The sequence below is a fragment of the Aptenodytes patagonicus genome, chromosome 1, assembly GCF_965638725.1.
Source record: "Aptenodytes patagonicus chromosome 1, bAptPat1.pri.cur, whole genome shotgun sequence".
Classification (NCBI taxonomy): domain Eukaryota; kingdom Metazoa; phylum Chordata; class Aves; order Sphenisciformes; family Spheniscidae; genus Aptenodytes; species Aptenodytes patagonicus.
Window position 1 is genome coordinate 197,733,135 of NC_134949.1, and position 22,369 is coordinate 197,755,503.

Genomic DNA, 22,369 nt, shown 5'->3' on the forward strand with positions numbered 1-22,369 from the left:
CAGGACACTGGCAGGGCAGGGCTGGGCCCTGCCGGGAGCTGGGACCAAGGGGCTGCGGCAGAGCTGGAGGGCGGCACCTCGCTCCTGCCTACCCATTGCAAGGATGCTCGCATCCAACAGCTTTCCTGGGGCTGGGGACTGATTTATAAGATGATACTCAGACTATGGTTCATCTCTGGTCAAATCAGGGCTTGTTGGGAGAGCAAGGCAGTGAGAGCAAGGGATGACTCCATTATCCATGAGGCATTTGCTGTTGTGGAGAAGCTTTTCAGCAGCTTCCACCAAAAATTCTCGTTTCCAAATTAAACAGTAAGTGCCTCAATGTAATGATTACATGCTGATGGTTTTTAATATCTATAAATATATGTGCATGTATGTGCATTCATGTGTGCAAATGTGTATGTGCAAACAGGTGTCTCTGGGTGTATAATCACACCCACAATGAGACTCAGACCTGCCTGAGGCCACATACACTTTAAAAAGTGCTTTTTGCTCAAAGATTTACTCTAAGGACTCTAAAAGCTGGATGAAATTTCTAGCACCTCCTCCTGCAGTGCTTGGGTGCTTTTCATGGCCTGAATTTGGGCTTCTTTGACAAGGGGATTCATGAGATACAGAGGGGAAAAAAAAAACAAACAGTTTTTTAATGGTCAACCGATGCTTAAAACAATCATGTGTGCCTGGGCGTGTGTGAAAATTGCAGGACCCAACCTTGCTTTCCAAATTGTCCACATTTGGTTTTGGCTAGTGCATAGTGAGCCCTGGACTTTAGGAAAGTGGTGTTGGAAGACAGCACAGGAAGATTTCAGGTCTCTAAAATGGTCTGTACAGAGCAGCTGGCACCACCAAGATGGAAACATGGATGTGCACAGGGTTACAAGCACTGCGTTTTCACTGCACTATAATTCAATGGATCCAAAAGGCATGGTGGGATCACTGAACTTGAACCTACACCCATAGCCTGTTGGTCCATCTCATCCTTGGCTGTCCTGGGAGAGAGGGCTGCCAGCAGTATGGTTCTGCTCACTTCTGTCAAGGAGGTTTTACTGATAGGGAAATGTGCCCCGTGGCGTTTGGAAAGGGCTTAGACTATTCTCTTGAAAATAATCTGTGGTCCCCGTTGGATCAGTTCCAGGATATGTTGCTGGTTTTCCATTTGAGAGTCATAGTGATCATTAACATGCATTTTTAATCAGTCTGCTGTGATTTAGCAACAGGGAACATAAAAGGCAGAGTCATGTAATTACACTCCAGGAGCAATGGGTCTGTGTGAGCTTAATGTCAAGGTGTTCTGCGCACGAGGTGCTGGCGATATTTTTGGATGTCTCTGGCTTTTTTTGGAATGGATCCCTGGAAGAGGAGGGTAAGGGCAGTGGGTAGCGAACACCGGGGGCAACCGGAACAGGGAGAGGGTTTGGGGTGGAAGGTGGGGCCGGGAAGGGGTGGGAAAGTCCCAGCAAGGGCGAGTGGGGGGTCATGGGTGGGCAGAGCAGGAGTGCTCAGACCAGCTAGCTCCACATGTGCAACTCCTTCCTTGCACTGCACTGCTGGGGAAGGATATCGGTCCTTCCTCCCTCTCCCCTACCCTGCCCTGGGGGTCTGGACTGACTTCTCTGGCCAGGAGTGCAACCGGTGGGCTACAATACACAGAGCAAGTCAAACATTAACACGGTGATCAAAGGGGACCAAAGAAGCAAAAGAAATGTTGGGAATTAACTGGAAAGAAACAGAGCAGAGCAGAAAATGTAAGTATGCCACTGTAGAAGTCAATAGTGTGTCACCTTTTGAACAGTGTGTGTGGGTCTGGTATCTCCATCTCCCAAAGCGGAAAGGATTCAGTGATGGGAACCCGGGAAGTGGGAAATGTGGGATGGGTCCTGCACAGCTCAGCCTGGAAAAGAGGTGAGTAGAGACAGAAATGAAAAGGGTCTGTAAAGTCCTGAGGGGCACAGACAAAGCTACTAGTTTCCACTACTGCAAAATTAAGGAGGCATCGAAAGAAACTAGCTGTGTTGGCATGAACAGTATTCCCTGTTTTAAATGCTCAACATTTCCTGGTTTCCAGAAATTTAGTTTTAATCGCTAGCCCTTTCCAAGTCTTCAGAGGTTTGAAGTATGCGACCCGAAACTTAACATACCAGAGGCAACCTTAATTCCCCTTTAACCAAGTTCTGCTGCGGGGTTTTGCACTGAATGCCGGCCAACCAGCCATTTCCAAGGGACAAGTCTTTTAGCACCTGGAAATCCATCAGAGAGGTCCTGCATGATTTTTAGGTCACTGTACTGTGAAAATCCTCCCACACCAAAGGATAAAGTCTGTAACTGTGAGGGATATCAAACACCACAACCAGCTCCACCACATGCCCACAAAAAGAAAAGCTAGCGCAAAGCAGGTGAAGAAGGGAGCATCCATGCAATGTCACGCCGCTGCTGTGCAGTACCATGTCCCTGCTCCCAAGGGCTCTGTCTAACCTTGCCACATCGCTGCCAGGGCTGGCACAGGGCATGGCCACGCAAGGACAGCGAACACAAGAAACACAAGAAAGTCTCAGCAGCAGCAGCAGCCTGTGGGTGGCTGCCCTGGGGGCTTCCCGGGCAGCCTGGGTATGCAGCACTCCCAATTTCTCACCGCTCCACTGCTAGACAAGCCTTTATTAGAGTTTGGTAGGACTTTAGGTAAACCCTTTTATTATTTTTATTACTGCCTCAGCAAAAACATTCCCGCTTTCAGCAATATCAGGAAAGTTTTATGGGTTCGTATGGAAGAGCCAGACCCTGGCATCAGTAAATTATTGTTTGTATTATTATATGTCCTAAACAACCTCTTTGGTGCCAGTGTTTCTTGTATTAGATGCCATCAGTAATTCTGTCCCCCTCACTCATCAATTAATGTTCGTAATGAAAATCTACCCGGCCAGTTTATCTCACTAAGCAACTCCACTGTATTTGTCATTATGGCATCTGAATGTCCAGTACTGCAATTGCAATCAAAGGGAGAGATCATCCATGGTATGATTTTTCTCTCATACCCCAGAGCCAGCCAGAAGAAGAGAGCAGTGAGAGACAAAATAACCCTCTTGCTGTGTTTAAACATCAGCCACAGCCTCCGAGGAGCTGAGAACTGGACCTCTCTTATTAAACTGTAAATTGCTGGTGCCATATCTAAAGGATTATGTTGGACTGTTTACATTTTACTACATTAGATCAGCATTGTCCTTTTCTTTTTTTTTTTACCCAGTTTGACAAAAGGGATGGTTCCTGACTGCTTTTATCAGTTAAACCTTTCAGGACGTGAGAAGCACGCCCAACCAGTCGTGCCTACCTGTCTTTCCATGTTAAGGAAGAGCTGCAGAGGTGGGATCTCTTCCCTACCCCAAAACACTTGCAGGGAGCCAGGCTGGAAGCTGGTTATGTACCCTAACTAATACTGGTAGCTTCTGCGGTTGTTAAAGAGCTCATAGATGTTTTGCCTGAAGTGGGGGGAGAAGGCGGGTACTTACAAGTACTTAATGTGTGGGAAGGTCCAGATGGCAAAATACTGCATCAGCAATAAAGCCGCACCAGCAGTCCACTTGCAACATAGCTGCCCCATAACACAGTTAAAAATATAGTGGAACTGGGATCTTACTATGTTTTACGGGTTTTCTCAAATACATGAGAATAGTAACTATGGGCACAGATAAAGAAAGATTTTAGCAGCGTTTAGACATGGCCTTAAACCACTATTTTTTTCTTATTATTATTTTCATTCTTGAAAAGGACTTTTAAAGGATTTCAGGAATACTTACTGTTTTCAACACATGCACCATCTGCCTGGGGAGGATGCCCTGAAGGCCTCTGGCAGGCATCCTCCAGGTCTGGCCATGCCATCTGGAGATGATGCTGTCCCAGAGTTCTGCCAGTGGGAAAGACCAGGGGAGCAGATCATTCAAAAAGGGAATAGCTGTGTAAACACTTTCTAAAGCAAACTGTGTGGTCGCCCGTAAAAGCATTTCTTCACTATGCTGGGGGGTGTGTGTGTGTGTGTGTGTTAAAGAAAACCTGCAGCACTTGTCATGGCAGTGTCACCTCATGCTCCTCTGCATGGTGGTGAGCAAACCCCAAGCCCTTCTGCGCTGCAGCTGGGCACTGAAACACAGATGCAACCGGGTGATGTGGCAGAGCGCAGGCTGAACTGCGCCATTTAAAGGCAAACCAGCAGATTCAGGCAAATCTCAAATTAAGTAATGCCTGGGAGTTCAAATTAAGACTAAGGGGCTGCATGCTCCTCTTGGTGGGAGAAGCACAGCTAAGCTCCAGGATCACCAAGCCTTCAGGAACTGGGTGTCTCTGCTAGAAGAGGGAGGCCTCCAAGTGTGCTGGAAAGAGCAGAGACAACTGAGTCCATATCACTGAATTGCCTCTGCAAAGGGTCAATCTGGACGATGGGGCAGAATGCACCCTCGGCAAGTTTGCTGACGACACCAAACCGGGAGGAGTGGCTGATAGACCAGAGGGCCCTGCTGCCATCAAAAGGGACCTCAACAGGTTGGAAAAATGGGCTGACGGGAACTTCGTGAGGTTCAACAAGGAGAAGTGCAAAATCCTGCACCTGGGGAGGAACAAGCCCAGATACCTGTACATGCTGGGGGCTGTCCAGCTGGAAAGCAGCTTGGCAGAAAAGGACCTGGGGGTCCTGGTGGACAACAAGTTGACCATGAACCACCAATGGGCCCTTGTGGCAAAGAAGGTGAATGATATCCTGGGTTGCATTAGACAAAGTATTGCCAGCAGGTCGAGGGAGGTGATCCTTCCCCTCTGCTCAGCACTGGTGAGGCCACACCTGGAGTGCTGTGTCCAGTTCTGAGCTCCCCAGTACAAGAGAGACATGGACATACTGGAGAGAGTCCAGCAAAAGGCTGCAATGATGACTGAGGGACTGGAGCACTTCTCATATGAGGAAAGGCTGAAAGAGCTCATACTGTTAAGCCTAGAGAAGGCTCAGATGGGATCTTACCCCTGTATAGATACCTGAAGGGAGGGTGCAAAGAGGACGGAGCCAGGTTCTTTTCAGTGTGCCCAGCGTCAGGACAAGAGGCAATGGGAACAAACTGGAACACAGGAGGTTCCCTCTGAACATCAGGAAACGCTTTTTCACTGTGAGGGTGACCGAGCACTGGCACAGGTTGCCCAGAGAGGTTGTGGAATCTCCATCTTTGAAGATATTTAAAAGCCGTCTGGACATGGTCCTGGGCAACCAGCTGTAAGTGGCCCTGCTTGAGCAGGGAGTTGGACCAGATGACCTCCAGAGGTCCCTTCCCACCGCAACCATTCTGTGATTCTTGCTCCCACCACCATGTGCCCTTAACACATTACTCTTTCTCATTGAAACTATCTTAGGAGTGAAGTGACATGGAGAAAAACTGGTAAATGTTGGTTGATGTTCATGACCTCTTTCCAGTTCTCAGCTTCTAGAGGCAGGGACAAGCAGCGCATTCCTGTACGGCAACAGGATTGGCTCTGGGAAATGCATGTTCCCAACACGGTGCCGCATGATCCTTGGCACAGGACCAGCGATGATGGGAACAGCACATCTGACATGGACAGAGAGACAGGTCGGCCACATGGGCTTTTGTGGCTGAAACGCGTTCCCCAGCCCTCCAAGGCCATGGGAAATGCTGGTTCCTCGCTCTTCCTGTAGTCAAGCCAATCTTTTTGAGTAGCAAAGCCATCTCCCAGCTCCCTGGTAATTGCTTTTGTGGTAAATACAGTTGGGGCTGAATAACGCTAACAAGGATAGCTTTTCTGCAATTTTCAAAAGGAACTGGGATTCAGCCAAACGCTAATGAAGTCAGAGGGAAATGGGAGCTGTCCATGCATGAAGCAATGAAAAAGCTTTACCAGTACTTTAAGAGCTGTATCGTTTTCTTCACAAAACCAGATGGCTACATCTTTCTGCAGCCCTTTGCAGTTACTTCTCACACTTGAGCTCTCCATTCCTTCTGCAAACGGTGTCACTTAAATCCTGCACTAGTATTTTAAAAGAGAAACTAATATAAAATTAAAGACTGGTGTACAGTGGAAAAGCCTGAGCCAGAACTTGAAAATATTAATAGAGTGAATGAGAAATAGTTTGTTTAGTCTGAAATAACTTGCTTAGTGTGGAAAATATGATGGGGAGAAAGGCAAAATGGAAAGAAACCCATGCAAGAGGGACTGCCTAATAACTTTAAAGCACCAGATGGAAAATGAGACATAGGGACACAGGGGCTTGCAGGACTGTAAGTTGTGCCGTCGTGACTGGTCTTGGGTTAAATAAATGAGAGGGTCCGGCGTTTTCGACCCTATGCCCACCTCCAAGAGCAGCACCCAGCCAAGGCTGTGAGAACTGCTTGTTCACACAGAGCTATCGGGGAACAGGCGGCAGGGTGAGTAGTACATAAAATCCCCATGCTGACACACTGCTGGTGATTGGATCTCTGGCAGACAGTGCATTTGAAATGAGACCATGCAGCTTGTCGGTTCCTTTTTCCCAAAGGTTTTCAGTCCTATTTTGGATTAACAGCCAAAGAGTATGGTTCATCCAGCACATGGGTGTTTGCTATCTGGCAGGCCAAGTTCTTGAGCTTTTGCTGTATAGAAATATGCTCACCTTGTCTTTATGATCCAAATGATTTTATGTACCTTCTGTTAGGCATGAAAAACCTTTTCCCTTAAACTTTCACATTCATATGCAAATAAACAACACAGAGATCTTGCCATTGTCTCCTCCATATTTCAAGAAAGCTCAGCCATCCTCCTCTTTTCCAAATCATCCAGCTTCTATTAGAAACACCTTTTATTTTTAAATCAATTGGGTGGAATTGCTGTGTTTCAGAGTCCAGGAGAGGGTAAGGCAGACAAGCTTGCTGTGGACAAACAAGGGAGAGCTGTAAAGATCAGAAAAGGGAAATGTATAATCACCTCAATAAAAAGCATGCTTATAATCACTACTAAGTTATTGAGAAAAAAAAACTAGTTGTCTTCATGCCCCTTGACGGTGGGCTGCTATTAGCCAGAATGATACAATTAGAATTACTCAAACCAGGCAGTTGGAAAGTCCTTCGCATTCCCCTGCTCCACATCTGCAGCTCTCTCTCTGTCTGAGATTTCCATGGCTGAAATATGTTAAAAGGTGCCTCGCAAATGTGCACAAGGTTTGACACAGTAAGCATGTGTGGGATTTACCGCACATACCGTATCAAGTTGACCTGCAGATGGGCCATGGCCATTTGCCAAGGACATGGCAGCGTCTGGCAGCCGGCTGAGAATTACTTTGGATATCCAGAGATTCTGGGCAAATGCTCAAAGTCTTCCAATACCATCCCAAGTTTCTAGGCAGAAAAAGAAATCACCACGTGTGGAAAAGACCCAGGCATACGTCAGCCCCAATTACATGTCTGGGGATAATATACCTGAGTCCGGCTCTTCTAAACAAGGAACGCTAGTCCACTTCAACCTTAGCAGGGTGAAGAAAGGGGAGATGGACCTGAAGTCAGTGCATGATGACCCAGGCCAACAGGGTCAGCATTGCTCCAGTCGGTGCGTCACGTGGGACTGCAGAAATAAAGATGACACTGGGATCTGCTAAAACTGCGCATCACCCGCTTGTGATGGTGGAAGCCACCTTCAGGGGCAGCAAGGGGGCTTTTTCTCTCTGTTAGTAAAACAGGAGAGGTGGCGTAAGACCCTGGTGACTTCGGCTCTTTTTCTCTCTGTTAGTAAAACAGGAGAGGTGGCGTAAGACCCTGGCGACTTCGGCTCGGTTTCTCCAGACTCTGCCCTTGAGCTGCTGTGCATGTGCAGCCTCTGTTGCATTTCTGCACACAAATCCCAAAACATGTTACACACGGGGCACCAGATAAACTTGTAGAGGGAGATGAAAAACAGAGAAGTAAAGTATTGTCACAAGTGAAAAATTTAACTGACCTGTGTGCATCCTCTTGCCAGGCCAATGACTTAAGCTCAGAGTGGCCTTATTAAGTAAATGGAAAGATAATTTTCTTTCTGAGGCAATAGGAGACCCTCAGCAGAGAAGAAGCCATGGTCGTCAAAGCAGTGAACTCTGTAAACAGCAACCTTGGGATCAATAGAAAACCGAGAAGAGAAGAAAAGAAAAAAAAAGGACTAATGTTCTCTCGAAATAACAGAGGATAAAATGGGATAGCAGGTGATGCAGGTGAAGCAGCCCTCACGGGCAATGTGCTAGCACTTTCTAGTTATTGCTTTGGTACTGCCCTGTATGCAAGCGATGGTGTCAAGAGCTGGTATTGATCGGAGTATCACGGCTTGCCCTGTGCCCCAGCGCCTGTCTGAACAACTAACCAGAATAAAGAGAATATATCATTTGCCGTGGTTTGTCATTTCTGTCTCTGTTTTTTTGGTTCTTGGGTGTTAAAAGTGCTTTTGTGCTGAAGCTAGCGTATGCATTGCAAAAACGCAGCACCGGATGTCCGTGTGTACAGCATAGTAAATTAAATGGGGAGAGTGTTAATACTGGTATAGGTGCAGTCATTCTCATTACACCTCCTGCCATTTCTAAACGTGTTTTAATTAATAAAGAAGTAAGCAGAAGAAGAGCATTCGGAGGAAGTGCTGGCATTAGCACAGGTGGGTAAACATGATGCACAGATAATACACGTGCCTTGGCAGAACTTGTAATCTGCTCATTTCATTACTCTTCAGGTAATGGTTTTCTGACGTGTCTCTTTTCTGACTTACTCATACAAGACGTTGAAAATGATGGAAGAGCTGGTGAGGATGGAGAGGGGGAAGAAGTTGTTGGGGAAACAATCATACATGTCTGAATCACAGACTAACAACTTGTCTGCTGGTGAGTTATGTTTTTGTTCATTTGTTTTTACGAAGCTAAGTGAGTTCTTTTAAATTCAATTTTTATTTTATTTGTTTTTTTACAAACAAGCCAAGCAATTGGGAGAACAAGGCAAGATGGTGGTGAAGAGGCAGGGCTGAAACGCAAAACGTCCCGGTCCCTGCTGGGGTCAGACACCGCTCAGGTCACTTCACCTGTGCCTCAGTTCAGCCTTGTGTAGGATGCAACCAACACTTTCCTCGTGGATGTGGCTGAAAACAGGAAAACTTCCTTTTCAGCAGCTTCTTGTGAGCTACGGGTATAAACTTTCTCACTGCAACATGGCCTTGGCCAGAGTAGCGTTGGCCAAGTCACCTTTACAGCCAAAATCTGCCTCCCCCATGAGCGTGAAGCAAGCAGCATGCTACCCAAAAGCCTTGCCTACCTCCCTTTCATCCCCAGGATGATTGATTATACACTTAATGAGCTCCATGGTCTGTAAAAGAATGATCAAACAACAGCCTCTAAGTTACTTGTGGCACAAATATATTGGCAGGTGTATGTGTTTTTTTTTAATCCTCCTGCCTTAGTGAGAGGATAAAATTCCCAACACAAATGGCAACTCTGCAGCAAGTATCTGACATAATTACAGTAATTATATTGTCTCCGCACTCTTATAAATCAGTGACAGTATATATTTAATGAGCTCTTTCCTGTTCAGCAGGTTGCTCCCAGCCGCTCAGATTTGCAACTGCAATGCAGAGATATCTTAAAATAACATTAACCCTTGGAAGCGATGCCCCTTTCTGCAGGGACGCAGGCGGGTCTCTCGGAGCAGGGCCTGACTCTGCACGCCCTTCCCCGCGCCGCTGGAAAGCACGGGCAGGCTTTGGAGCAAGCCCCTGCGCAGGTCTGATTTGCCCTGGGGAATAGAATTTTGCTAGTTCTGCCTGCGTGAACTGGATGCGGTGGATGTGAGCATTGTTGGGATGTAACCTGCTTGTAACCTGTGTGCACGTTACAAGTGGCTCAGACCACAGTGGTTTATGTTGTATAGTCTGACGCCATGTCCTGTAGGAAAGCCAAGGTTTCTCTTGTCTTTTCACAGCAACCAAATATTTTTGCAGCCCCTGGGCTAGCAGGCCAGGAAATAGTCCATGGGCTTTGCCCATGCAGAAGCACCTCTGGAGGCACAGCAGGACACGTGTGGCAGTGCCGATGCATCCCAGTCAATGGGGAGGTAACATGGTTCGCTCCAGGGACGCGCTGCGTCTGAGCCATTTAAAATCCAGCACCCCTCTGCAGAGGAGACTGTTACATTTCCACGCCAGGGACAAAGACAAAGCTTATCATGTCTGTCGCCAGGAGCACATGATGAAGCAATCCCCCCGCCTGGCAGGAAAGCCGGCACACACCCGTGCACTAAAGCACCTACACCCGACCTTCGCCGCCAACTCAGAAGTCCTCTGCCCTCCCTGGCCGAGACCCTTAGTTGTGTCCCCTGCTTCAGCCCCATGAACTGTCCCCCTGACATGCAGGGAATTTCAAAGCCAGCTCTAAAAACTGAAAATGAGCGCGCACAAGAGGACCACAGCCAACTCCCTGGTGCCCGGTGCCCCCGGCGCAGCGGGATGGCCCCCCAGCCTTCCCCAGCAGTGGGCTTGGCACCAGCTCCTGCTCACACCCCCTCAGCAGGACTATGCTGGGTCCCCCAAAGGGCCTGATTAAATCCATGCGTGTGTTGTGCATCTGGCCCATGCCTCCGGCGCCGTGCGCTGCCCACCAGGCAAGGAAAAAGCTGCAGAGCTGCAGGACAGCTGGGGCGTACGAGGTTTGCTTTGCAGCCCCTCCATGCCTGGCCAGAGGGGACCGTGCCCTCCTCCTGCCACCCATGGCTGGAGGACAGCGTGTCACCTCCAGCCCTTGCCCTAACGCATCACCCTTGTGCATGGGTAGGAGGAAAGTGAAGAGCTCAGGGGACACCGACGCTCAGCCAGGTGTTCCCAAACAACAGAAATGTCTAAAAAAATAATAGAAGTGGAGAGATAAATGCCAATTTTAAAGCGATTTGCTTTAAGCAAAACTGCCACAAACCATCCCCTACCAAAGTAGGGTGATCCCACTGAACTTGTGTATCCCCAACAGCATCTTTGGCATTGCCTGGGAACTGCTCCTCTTCCTCTTCAGGAAGTGTCACCTGGGAGATCCTCACGCTGCTGGGCGCTGAAGGCAAGCAGGTTTACAGAGGTTTAAATAATAATACAGAGCTACAGCGCTTTGTGACAGCGGCATTGCTGCTTTTCACAGCAGTGACATGCCACCTGCCAACCACACAGACGCGTCCTGCACCGTGTCCATCTTAAAATGAGATGACAGTGGAGGAAAACCAGTTTGGTGAACTTCTTTCAAACCCAGACTATTTATTTATTTTAAAGAAAGTCATCTGAATTTTGGGTAGCTCCCTAAGTGTGTGGAGGCCTCAAATATTCAGACTTATGCCTAAATTTTTTTTTATATCTATCATGAGACACGTGCAGCTGTAGTTCAGAGGAGCGTTGAGCACGTGCCTTATCTTCATTGACTTCGAAAGGATTTACACTTGTGCTTTGGTACTCTCCTGAACAGAAACGCATTCCTGGAGCCTTATGGTGGGTCTACGTGGTGACTTACTCCACGGTAAGAGTCTGCTTAAAACAAAAACCAACCAAACAAGCAGTCTTGCACCCTCAGCTGCCTAGGGAGTTTAAACTCACTTCACAAAGTGCAGGTTTGTTCTGAGGGCGCAGGCACCATGCTTCACCCTCCTGAAGCGCTGCTTTTCTTCTCGAATCTCAACTTGTCAAAGGCAAAAAAAAAGCTAACAATAATTTCAGCAGACAGCATATGCGGAGCTCAGGAATTACTTAAGTGTCAAATAATATAAATAAGGTAGCAATTCAGAGCTCAATGCAAATAAACACTTGCCTGAAATCTGTTCCTGGGCTATATAATGTCAAGTCAGCCCAAAATTTTAGGCACACTATATTATTTGACTTAAACTGCACCCTTTGCATTTTTTTCCTTTGCTGCTAACCACCATTGAATGTATTGGATTTTCAGATGCTTTACAGATTAAGGGGATTCTCTGGCTTGGACTGGACCTGCAGTGACATCTCGTGGTCCCCCGCAAGGCGAGGTGCTGGCTGCCAGGCAGCACAGCCCCCCGACCTGAACCTCGCACCGGTGCCCCTGGACCACAGCAGTGACCAGCACTGACCAGCACTGACCAGCACAAATCTCCCAGGGGACTTACCTCCAGCTGGGGTGGCTGAATGCCCAAATGGGGAAACAAACACACACCTCCTCCTGCGACATCCCTTCCCCTTCACCTGCAGCACCAGGAGAAACTTCAGAAATCGTCCTTTTATGCATGAAGATTAACAAATCGTGAAAATCAGATCATTGCATGGAGAGCCTGTGGGTGGGCAGGCCATGCTTGCCTGCAAAGCCTGGGTGCTTTTAACTCAAGACAAGGAGAGGAATTAATCTGCCTCCTCCCACGTTTGTGCCTGTCTCAGACTCACATGTGAGCAGGATGCTTTGCCCTTCACCACTTCTTCTTTTGTTGTGACTCTCAAACGATTTCCCACTGAAAACCAACACGCTCTTGGTGTCTTAGTAGAGGAAATCAAATCTGACATTTTGGTGTTATCTGATTTCCCATCCCTGTACACCATTGTACAATTTCACCACCTACTCGTTTGTTTTCTTCACACACAAGTGCCTTTAGAGGAAATACAATCCTTGGAAAAATATTTAGTCAGAGAAAGGTTGTAATCAGCTTGGATAGAAATCAGACTGTTAATTTGCTTGAAAAAGGGGGAAGGGAGGAGGAAATGAAATGGAATAATTTCTTTCCTGAATTTTACAGCAAAACTATAGCATGAGAAGGAAAATAGTTGAAAAACTTCATGGGAAACACTGCTCCTGAGCTATTGCACTAAAAATAACATGAAAGCCAAAGTAAAAGATCTGATTCATTAGACGTCTTTTGTGTTCATAAAAGAAAAAAAAAAAAGTTACAGGAAAAGACTCACAAACTTTTCTCAGGGCAAAATAACTAAACGTCCCATGTAAATTATCAGGTACATCAACATTTAGGGTCAGGTCAGCAGTAACTGAGTCATGCTGGGAGAACGTGCAGAATGTAGACACCTAAGACCAAATCTGGGATTTGAAAAGCTCCTCCACACTGTCTAATCCATCAAAATACTCAGTCCCGAGAAAGAGGAGAAGCGTGGTGTACTGGCAAGTGGCCAGGGCACCGAGCTTAAGGATTACCCCAAGAGCCTGTCCTCTCGGGCACCTTCCTCCAGCCCTTTTACTGGACCTGGCTCATAGCACAGAGGAGCACCAGTCACAGGCCAGCACCTCGCTCTGCCAGGGGCTCTGCAGGCAGATGGTCCCAGTGAAGGCAAGGAAAGCTTATAATTATATTATGCAGAAATGCAGATGCTGTCCTCCATCTTGTACGCCCCTGCAGTCAGCTCAGCTATAACAAGAGCACATGATCACAAGTGTCAGGACTAGCACTTATATTTCTTTTTCTTGGCTATGTGTAGCTATTCTAACTTCCTTAGAGGCATTTATGCAAGTTTCACAGCAGTTTACGGTCTAAGACTTTATGCAAACATAGTTAGGAAACCTTAACATATTTTCCAGTTCATTTCAAGTTATTAAATAAAGTCAAAGCCGATCTTTCTTCCAGTCCTTTGGCACCTCTTGAGAGCAGGATAGTGTGATCGGTCCTCTACTCCAATAAATTTCCAGTTCATATTATGTTCACAGAAATAAGAGAAAGGCCAGCTGGAGAGAAGATCAGGAGACTGTCCAGGGCAGTCACCTGCCCCAAGGCAGGATTCACCTCTGGCTAACGCATTTTCATCAGATATGTGCCTGATTGCCATGCACATCCGAAGAGCCCCCCTTGGTGATCTCTTCCAGTGCTCCATAATCTTCCCTGTTACACGGTTCCTCCCTAGTGACTAATCTAAATCTTCTTTGATTCAATAAGCCTATTATTTCTTGTTCTAGCCACCATGAACATAAAAGACACTGAAAAGATGAAAGGAATAAATTGTTCTCTTTGTGTTTGGAGACTTTTATTTCCTTTGAGTATTCTGTAGGCAAACCTACCAAACTCCTTCGACGATCTTCTTATATTTCTCATTCTCGTGTACTTATGTTCTCATGTTTTCTAGATTTCTGTTAAATCTCATTGCTCTTCTCTGAACTGTCTCTGTTTTTTTCCTAACAAGTATGACATATGAAACTAGACCTGATACTTCAGCTGATGCCTCTCCAGAGCTGAACAGAAAGAGGTATTTCACGTCATATGGATGATACAGTCTTTATACATCTCAATGCTTCTGTTGATTTTGCAGCATCACTATGTTGTTAGAATGGGTCACAAAATGAATGCCCGCCAACTACCTGACCTTTTTCTGCCAAGCTGACCTTTAATTCCCTCTGTCCTGTTTGCAAAGTTTGTCAGTTCTGTCCAATTTCTCAAGATGATTTTGAATCCTAATTCCATCTTTCAACATGCTTGCAACCTCACCTGCCTCAACATACAATACAAAACTCTCTTTTTTCTCTGCTATATATCCTGCCTGAAATAGATCACAAAGCAGTCACAAAATCTCTTGTGCATACATATCCTGCAATCCAACAATCACTGCTTATGCTCTTTTTTTTTTTGCTGTACCCCTCCAAAAAAAGAAAAACAAAGACACAAAGTTATTTGTTTGCTTGTTTGTTTAAAAAAACCCACAATATTTTTACTGTAAGCACTGGTAAGAAAACATAAAACAGTGAAACAGTAGACCATCTTCCCCACAGGGACATGTAGAGGAACCTATGGCATGTTTGAAAAGTGTGTGTGCTATGAAAGTAATGTAAAGAGATTTTACAGTTTTAAAACTGATTTGTAATTATATTTAAGACAGTCCTGTTGATGTTTGCTAAGGAAAGCTCAAATATAATATTAAGAGGAAGAGAGAATAGGAAGACCTGCTCAATGCTTTAAGCACAGTTCTTTTTCTCTCTGACCTGTTTTCCATTTTTATATTAGGAGGAGGAGGAGGATTTCAACCCATGTTGGAAACAGATCTGTATTTAAGTCAGTGAAATTAACTGGTTATTTCACATTGCTTAGCATGGTAATTCCTGTTCTTTCACTTTTTAGATTAGACTATAAAACTCCGGTCTGCTTGCTTCAGAGTCCTACAGTTGAGCAATGCAGCACCCCAGGACCAGATTCAGTGCACCAAAGCCATTGATTCCTACTGTCCTGACTAAAAAGCGTTCAGGGATGAATTTGACATTCACAGTGATAAAGTTACTGCAAGCTTTGGTAAAGATGTTAAAGTGAAAAACGGGTTGTTCAGCACCTTGATTTCTCATGAAACTAGAGCAAAAAGGAAAATTAAAACCAATTCAAACCATGAATACAAATTTACATTAAAATTCAAGCTATTACAAATCATCTTAGTTCAAGTCCTTCTGTCATCAGAAAATGTTATTTATATGATAGCAAATAGAAGCCCCATATTTTGTGGCCATTTTTCCACCTTTACCATTTAAACTTGTGGCTTCATTTTAAGCAACCAGCAAGCTGGGGTTAACTTATGCAATAAACTCACTCCATTCAGCCATGCTGGAGTCACACCAGTCACACCATGGTTAAATACCACCTTTGCTCACACTGGCATAAATTCTTCACTCTGTCAGAGGGAAGAGACATACAACTGACCAATTGTCAGGAGCTTTATGGGGTCCTGCAAGGTATCCACAGGAAAATTATATGCTAACTTGGACCGGGAATTGCTCTGCCTTTGTGAACTTCAACAGGAACGGAAACGTTCCTGGTGACTTAAAGGAGTTTGTCCCAAACAGCAATATCTGTAAACATAATAATAACTCATAGAAGATATCTTGTGCAAAGAAAGGGGAAAAAAGAGCTCATATGGAGCAAAAGAGAAAATCTAGGAGAGCAGTGGGAACAACAGAACAATTTTAGCAATGGAAATGTGCATCAAAAGGATGCGATACCTGAAAGCAAGTGAAAATCTTTGAAAGAGACCTTTCGGAGAGTTATAGTCAGTGAAACACCAAAGCATTTTTGGTCCAAGGAGACGCACATGAATCCTAAATACAAAGTGCTCTCACAGTGACATGACTAGTTAGGATTCTCTGTAAAAATACAGCTTCTGATCACAGAGCTCCTTATGCCGTGGCTATTTTCACTTGGACACAGAAATTAATATTTGGCAGCTCTGAAAATACTTTTGCTTCATGTGCTCTTGAAAGAATAAAGTTAGAAAGAGTGAAAAGTATGAAATTTGGTGTCCAGCAAACAGTCTAGAAGAGAGAAACTCTTTTAGACTCTGAAAATTACAATTTTACATTATTTCACTAATTGCTGTGTGCAAAGGAGCCAGTTCATTGTAGAGCCACAGATTCTTTCTGTGACTAGAAATAACTGGTGACCTGAAAAAAATCCACAGTCCATACAACTGAACATTGAGCTGAGTAGCAATTTTCTGAGCTGAAGAAATGACTTCACTTACAACCTTGAAGCTCTTGACGACATTAAGTCAGTCCCTCCCGTCACCGGTGAGGAGGAACGTTTCCTCCTGTACTAAGAATGCAGTGCTTCAGATGTACTGTTCTTCATCTCCTCCATTCATGAGCAATGACCACTTGTCCTCTTCCTCCTCAACAAAACCATTATGTCTCGGCAGCTTGTCTGAAGTCAAGGAAGAGAGAGACACTTGGCTAATCTGATCCCAAGGAGCCGGTCTGGATGAATCCCTCCTCCTATCATCCATTCCAATATGAACACTGATTTGGGAAGGAGTAAGTGGCTTCATGCGGCCTTGAGCTTGTGCTTCGTAACTTTCTGTGTCTGGCTTCTTATAACTAAGAAGAGAAAGAGAAAAGATGTTTAGTACCAAGAGGTCAATGTGTAGAAGCATCTTCGGCATTAGAACAAACCAGAAACTTCTGACAACCTAAATGTTACCTGCACTTCAGACACAATGATAATGGCTAAGAGTACTGGTCACACGACATTAAGACATTTCAATAGTAAAAGAGAGGGACTCTCAAAGTGAGGTTCTTTAAGAAAAATTATGAGTTTGCTGAATTATGAAAGGGTTCATAGTAGACAATTGCAGGGGAATGGACTTGATGACCCAAAAATCACTTTCTGATTCAATGTGTTCTAGGTCAAAAAAAGCCCAGCAATGGCAAGTATGCATGGTCTTCTTCACATATATGTATTATTGTGTTCTTTGGAATTTGAAGTTCTGTTCAGCTGATGATCTTCAAGAAAGACTATTGTTCTACAGAGTACACTGTAATACAGCCCCCATAAGTCTGAAGCCAAATATGTTTTAGGGGGTTCTCAATATATAACCACAATGGTGTCTGATACTTAATGTAATCAGCACAAGATCAAAAGAATTGGAGAATAAGGAATCCCTTTATAGAAATTTCTCATCCTTTGGATAACTACACACAGTAAGTTTTTAGGATGAAAATCCTGTAGTGGTAGGGCTGATTCTGAAAACAGACATGAGCACGTATGTAGTTTTTATTCTAGACTGTGGTCTCATTGAGCATTTGCAGCATCAGAATCATGATGCAGCAACAGATTTCCTATATTAGTTTATACTTTACTGTACTGTACTATACTATACTATACAGAAGACCCCAGCTACAGTAGGAATATTTGAAGGTTTGGACTAATTTCAGACACTGTAAAGTCTTATTTTTGAAAGATGTTTGCTCACAATGCTGTTAAAAACAGGTCCACTGTAACTGCGCCAAAAAAATGTAGCATAAAAAAATTAATAGAATTTGAAAAATCTTGTTATAGTTCAGAAATTGGTTTGCTTCCAAAAAAATAGAGCAAGATACTTTTTCTGTAGCAAGGTGCAAAAGAATAAATACACTGCTTCTCTGTTTCTCTCTGGCTAAATTAAACAGACAAAAAAATAAAAAAGGGTACAAATCTTTTAAAAAGACATCTACTGCTACATTACTGAGAACTACCTTTTGAATGATTTGTTCACTTGATATTCACAGCAAAACCAGTGCTGATCATTACCTCACTTGGTATTGAACTAGATCTCCCACACAGGTGCCCAGGTGGCATCCAGTCACACTTTTAGCTGCTAGTTAAAGAATGCTCAGTGCTGTCTTAGTCCAGGTGTGTTCATAATAGTGACATCTGTCTCTTTTGGAGCCAAGGATTAGACAGAAGAGCCCCAGCCTAAAGGACTGTCAGATACTTTTAGGTATACAAAGCCCAAAGCAACGTCTCACTTGAGTCCCAGCAGCAGTGCTGCCTACGGTTCCCCAATTGATTAGTATAAGACAACTTGCCATTTCAGCTGCAGGGAAGACAGCACAACAGACACAGAAGAAGCTGCCATTGCAGCTGATCCCATCCAAGGTTGAAGCACAAGGCCAACAGGCATGAACACACCTAGCAAAAAAACATATGGACATCAGCCAGAGCACCTGTCCCAATACAGACATTTCTGTCCCTGCATATCATAGAACAGATCAGCAGTTCTACAACATGAATTGCTGAGACCTCCATAAACAAAACTAGATTGATATATATTTACTCACTTATTTTTAAATATGCCCCTTCCATTGCAAGGGATGACCTTTGCACCAATTCAGCTACAAGACTGTGGCCACAAGGTAAGACTATTTGTCCCTTCCAGCTATTCTGCACATATGAAACACAGCAAAAGCAACAGAAAGACAAGGCAATAGTCCAGGCAAAGGAGGGAGAAGTTACTCATAAAGAAAAAGAGGAATGCTTGAAGTAAGTTTTAAGGAAGAATTTGGAGCATAAGAAGATATCTGACAGAAGCAGAGAGAATGCAAGTAGTAGGAGAGAAAATGTGTGATTCAGGGTGAATAAAAGAGGGAGCACCCAGAAGTGGGATGGTATCTCTGACTAGAGGTGGGTTTAAATATACAGAAACTAAACCCCAAGTACTGCTATGTGAAATAAGAGCATGGTTTTGATTTCATCATATAAGAAATTATTCCTAAGAGTTTAAAATTTGGGGAACAAAGATTTGTTCCTACAACAAGAAAAAAAAAAAGTATTTATTTTGTCCTCCTTCTGCCAAGTTTTAAATAGTCTAGGAACCTCTCTTTGGTTCCTTGAGCAGGAAATCCTGCAAGAGGCACCACAGAGTCAACTGTGCTGCTGTCTTTGACAAGCTGAGCTCTAGCAATCACATACCTGCTGCTATGGGTATTCCAAGCAGATTATAAATTAAGGCAAGAATCAGATTCATTCGTATTCTTCGAACTGTTCTCTTTGATAAGTGAATACTGGCAACTACATCCAGTAAGTCATTCTGCAAGACAGAAAAGCATTGAAAGTTTTCCAGATGCAGTCTTCAGAATACCAAACCAAAAAGAGGAGTGTCAGTGTTAAAAGAGGACAGGTCAAAACTGTAGTGCTCACTCGGATAAGAACAACATCTGCTGCTTCAATGGCAACATCGGTGCCTGTTCCAATTGCAATTCCAACGTCAGCCCTGGCTAGTGCAGGGGAATCATTGACTCCATCACCAACCATCGCAACCTTCCTCCTCCCATTTTGGAGCTCCTGGACCTTTGCAACCTTGTGAGAAGGAAGAACCTCAGCAAAGACTTTTTTGATCCCAACCTACATACAAAGAAAGAAACATACTCAGTTGGTCATATGCTTCATGCTAAAAGGAAGAGCCATTTGCTGTTCTGGTTGAAGGGGAAACAAAGGAAGATCAACCAAACTGATGCTGGTGGAGGCAACACTTGCAAGCTACACAGAAAGCTGAAGAGCAACATGCCTTTGGCACAAGAAAGGGACTGATTACAGCCCCCTCCATCTTTACCGCAGAGACGCTGGCAAACCATGCTCTGCCCTTATTGTTATGCCCCGCAGGGCTTCTGAAGTTCTGCTGCCCTGGCAATAAAGGTTTGATGGTTAAAAGAGCCAGTTTTCAGCTAATCACGCTGCTTGATGCACCAATAAAAGTTTCAGTGACATGCAACACAGGAACCACATATAATCAGGCAGTTACACTAGGGGAAACACAGAAACGCCAAGTACGTGCAAGTCTCAGGGAAACTATGAAAATAAAGCAGATGGCTGGCTAAACGCTTGTACCCATCCACATCTCAACTAATATGGAGTTGCTACCAATGGCTTTAGCGCTGTAGTTCAAAAACAGGTGGGTGTACTAAAAAGGGCTGGTATAATGCCCCTGGTTTGGCTGCCTCACCAGGCAGAGATCAGCTTTCCTCTACACCAGGTAGAAGGTCTCTTTTCATCTTTCAAAAAGTAACATTTTCAGAAGTTTTTAGGACTGGCTTACCATTTTTCCATCGGAAAGGAAGTAAGTGCCAAAAATTCAATGAAAATGTAGGTTGGCACAGACTAAGCTTGTTTGAAAACTTCACTTGAGTGCCTGGAACCATAAATCAAAGCTTGTTTCTGAAAGACTTCTTCTCTTAACAAAGAAAGGTGGGGTGGGAATGTGCTTTACCACAATTGAACACAAAAGCGAAAGCATGAATCAAAATAGGAGAAGGATTAAAGCATCACACTGAGAAACAAAACAGGCCTCACAACATATGAGAACGTGCATACCACAGTGCTGGCTGAGTTAGCTGTGTGGTGGGATACTGTTGTGGTTTAACCCGGCAGGCAGCTAAACACCACACAGCCGTTCGCTCACTCCCCCCGCCCCAGTGGGAAGGGGGAGAGAATCAGGGAAAAAAGAAAGTAAAATTCATGGGTTGAGATAAAGACAGTTTAATAGGACAGAAAAGGAAGGGAAAATAATAGTAGTAATAATAATAATAATGATAAAAGAATATACAAAATAAGTGATGCACAATGCAATTGCTCACCACCCGACGACCGATGCCCAGCCAGTCCCCGAGCAGCGGTCACCACCCCCTGGCCAACTCCCCCCAGTTTATATATTGAGCATGATGTCATATGGTATGGAATATCCCTCTGGCCAGTTTGGGCCAGCTGTCCTGGCTGTGCCCCCTCCCAGCTTCTCGCTGGCAGGGCATGAGAAGCTGAAAAGTCCTTGACTAGTGTGAGCACTACTTAGCAACAACTAAAACATCAGTGTGTTATCACATTATTCTCATACTAAATCCAAAACACAGCACTGTACCAGCTACTAGGAAGGAAATTAACTCTATCCCAGCCAAAACAAGGACAGATACCTTAGGAAAGCAAGGTGGCACATGGTAGATTAGAAGTAGACCGATGCAAAGGGAAAAAGGGAAATGAAGATGAAGAGGGTGGAAATGTAGCAAGGTAGAGTGAGAATTTGGCTTTGCCTTTGGAGCAACATTTATAGTTTGAGATCAAGGAAATCTCATATAAACCCAGCCTCTTTTAGACTGCTATGCTTCTTAACAGTAATTCTTATTGTTATTACTATGTTACCCTTAAAGATCCCCACTTCCCTTCTTGGTAACAGGACTGGACCTTAAAGGAACTTTTCTTCGTCACTAACCAAATACGACTGCCCTTCAGTGAAGGGAAGCAGGAGGCTTCAGTTCAGCAACAGACTAATTACTGCAAGAAACACTGTACCTCTGGAGAAGTACTGACTGCTTGTCTTCAGTGGGATCTTAATGCAGTCACTGGCCTTTTCTATGCCATTGTACCTGACCTGATTTTCAGTCCAATTCAAGAAAAGTTAGTCTTCATTTAACGTATCCAGGGAAACTCTGAGCTCCTGCTCCAAATTCATTGGGGTAAGCAGAGTTTTAGAACATCATCATGTATTTTTTTGAAACGCAAAGAAGCAGATACCTGAGTAGCAATGGCTTTCGCCGTTTTTCTATTGTCCCCCGTTATCAGCACCACATCTATTCCCATGTTTTTCAGTGTGTGCACAGCAAGGGCTGCCTCCTGCTTGACAGTGTCTGCTATTGCAATCATTCCACACAACATGCCTGCACAAAGAAACATCCTCTGTTAGAGAGAGCTGTGGGAGGCAAAATGGCAGCAAGAGAACAGGACTTGCCCTCCATCACACCATGGTGGCTTGTGAAATAACACATTCTGGGCAACATTGACACTCATAAGCCTGAACAACTGTCTACAGTTTTCTAAGCTACGGTCTCTTTCTTACACACACACACACACACACTTTTCTCATTTACCTGTTTCAGATCGAACAACAAACACCTTTGAAATTTAGGGACCAGGAGGAAGGGGAGAAGAGGAGGGTAGCTTTTTAAATATGCCTGACTTCTAGGTTTTATGGTATGGACAAATATGACAGTGGGCCAGAGTAAGTTCTGGTATTTGTGCCCAGGTTAGATGCTGAAGCCACTCCTCCAGGAGGAAGCATATAGAGTATCTGGTTTTACGTCCCCTAATCTTTCCGGGTTGGATCTCTATTATAATTAATTACTTTCTTACAGAAGTGTTGCACCTGCCTT

At 44.6% G+C, this 22,369-nt stretch overlaps 1 protein-coding gene across 5 annotated transcripts in view; it reads right to left on the minus strand.

Moving 5' to 3' along the window:
* Window positions 1-14,608: 14,608 nt before the first annotated feature.
* ATP7B (ATPase copper transporting beta) overlaps window positions 14,609-22,369 on the minus strand; it is a 46,333-nt gene continuing 38,572 nt past the window's right edge. For all 5 annotated transcript variants that reach the window (XM_076364167.1, XM_076364165.1, XM_076364166.1 and 2 more), the window contains 5 exons: window positions 21,735-21,877; window positions 19,374-19,577; window positions 19,146-19,263; window positions 18,263-18,365; window positions 14,609-16,792 (listed from right to left, as the gene is read on the minus strand). In XM_076364167.1, the coding sequence (XP_076220282.1) occupies window positions 16,528-16,792; window positions 18,263-18,365; window positions 19,146-19,263; window positions 19,374-19,577; window positions 21,735-21,877 (833 nt within the window). In that variant the 3' untranslated portion in view covers window positions 14,609-16,527. The remainder of the gene's footprint in view (window positions 16,793-18,262; window positions 18,366-19,145; window positions 19,264-19,373; window positions 19,578-21,734; window positions 21,878-22,369) is intronic.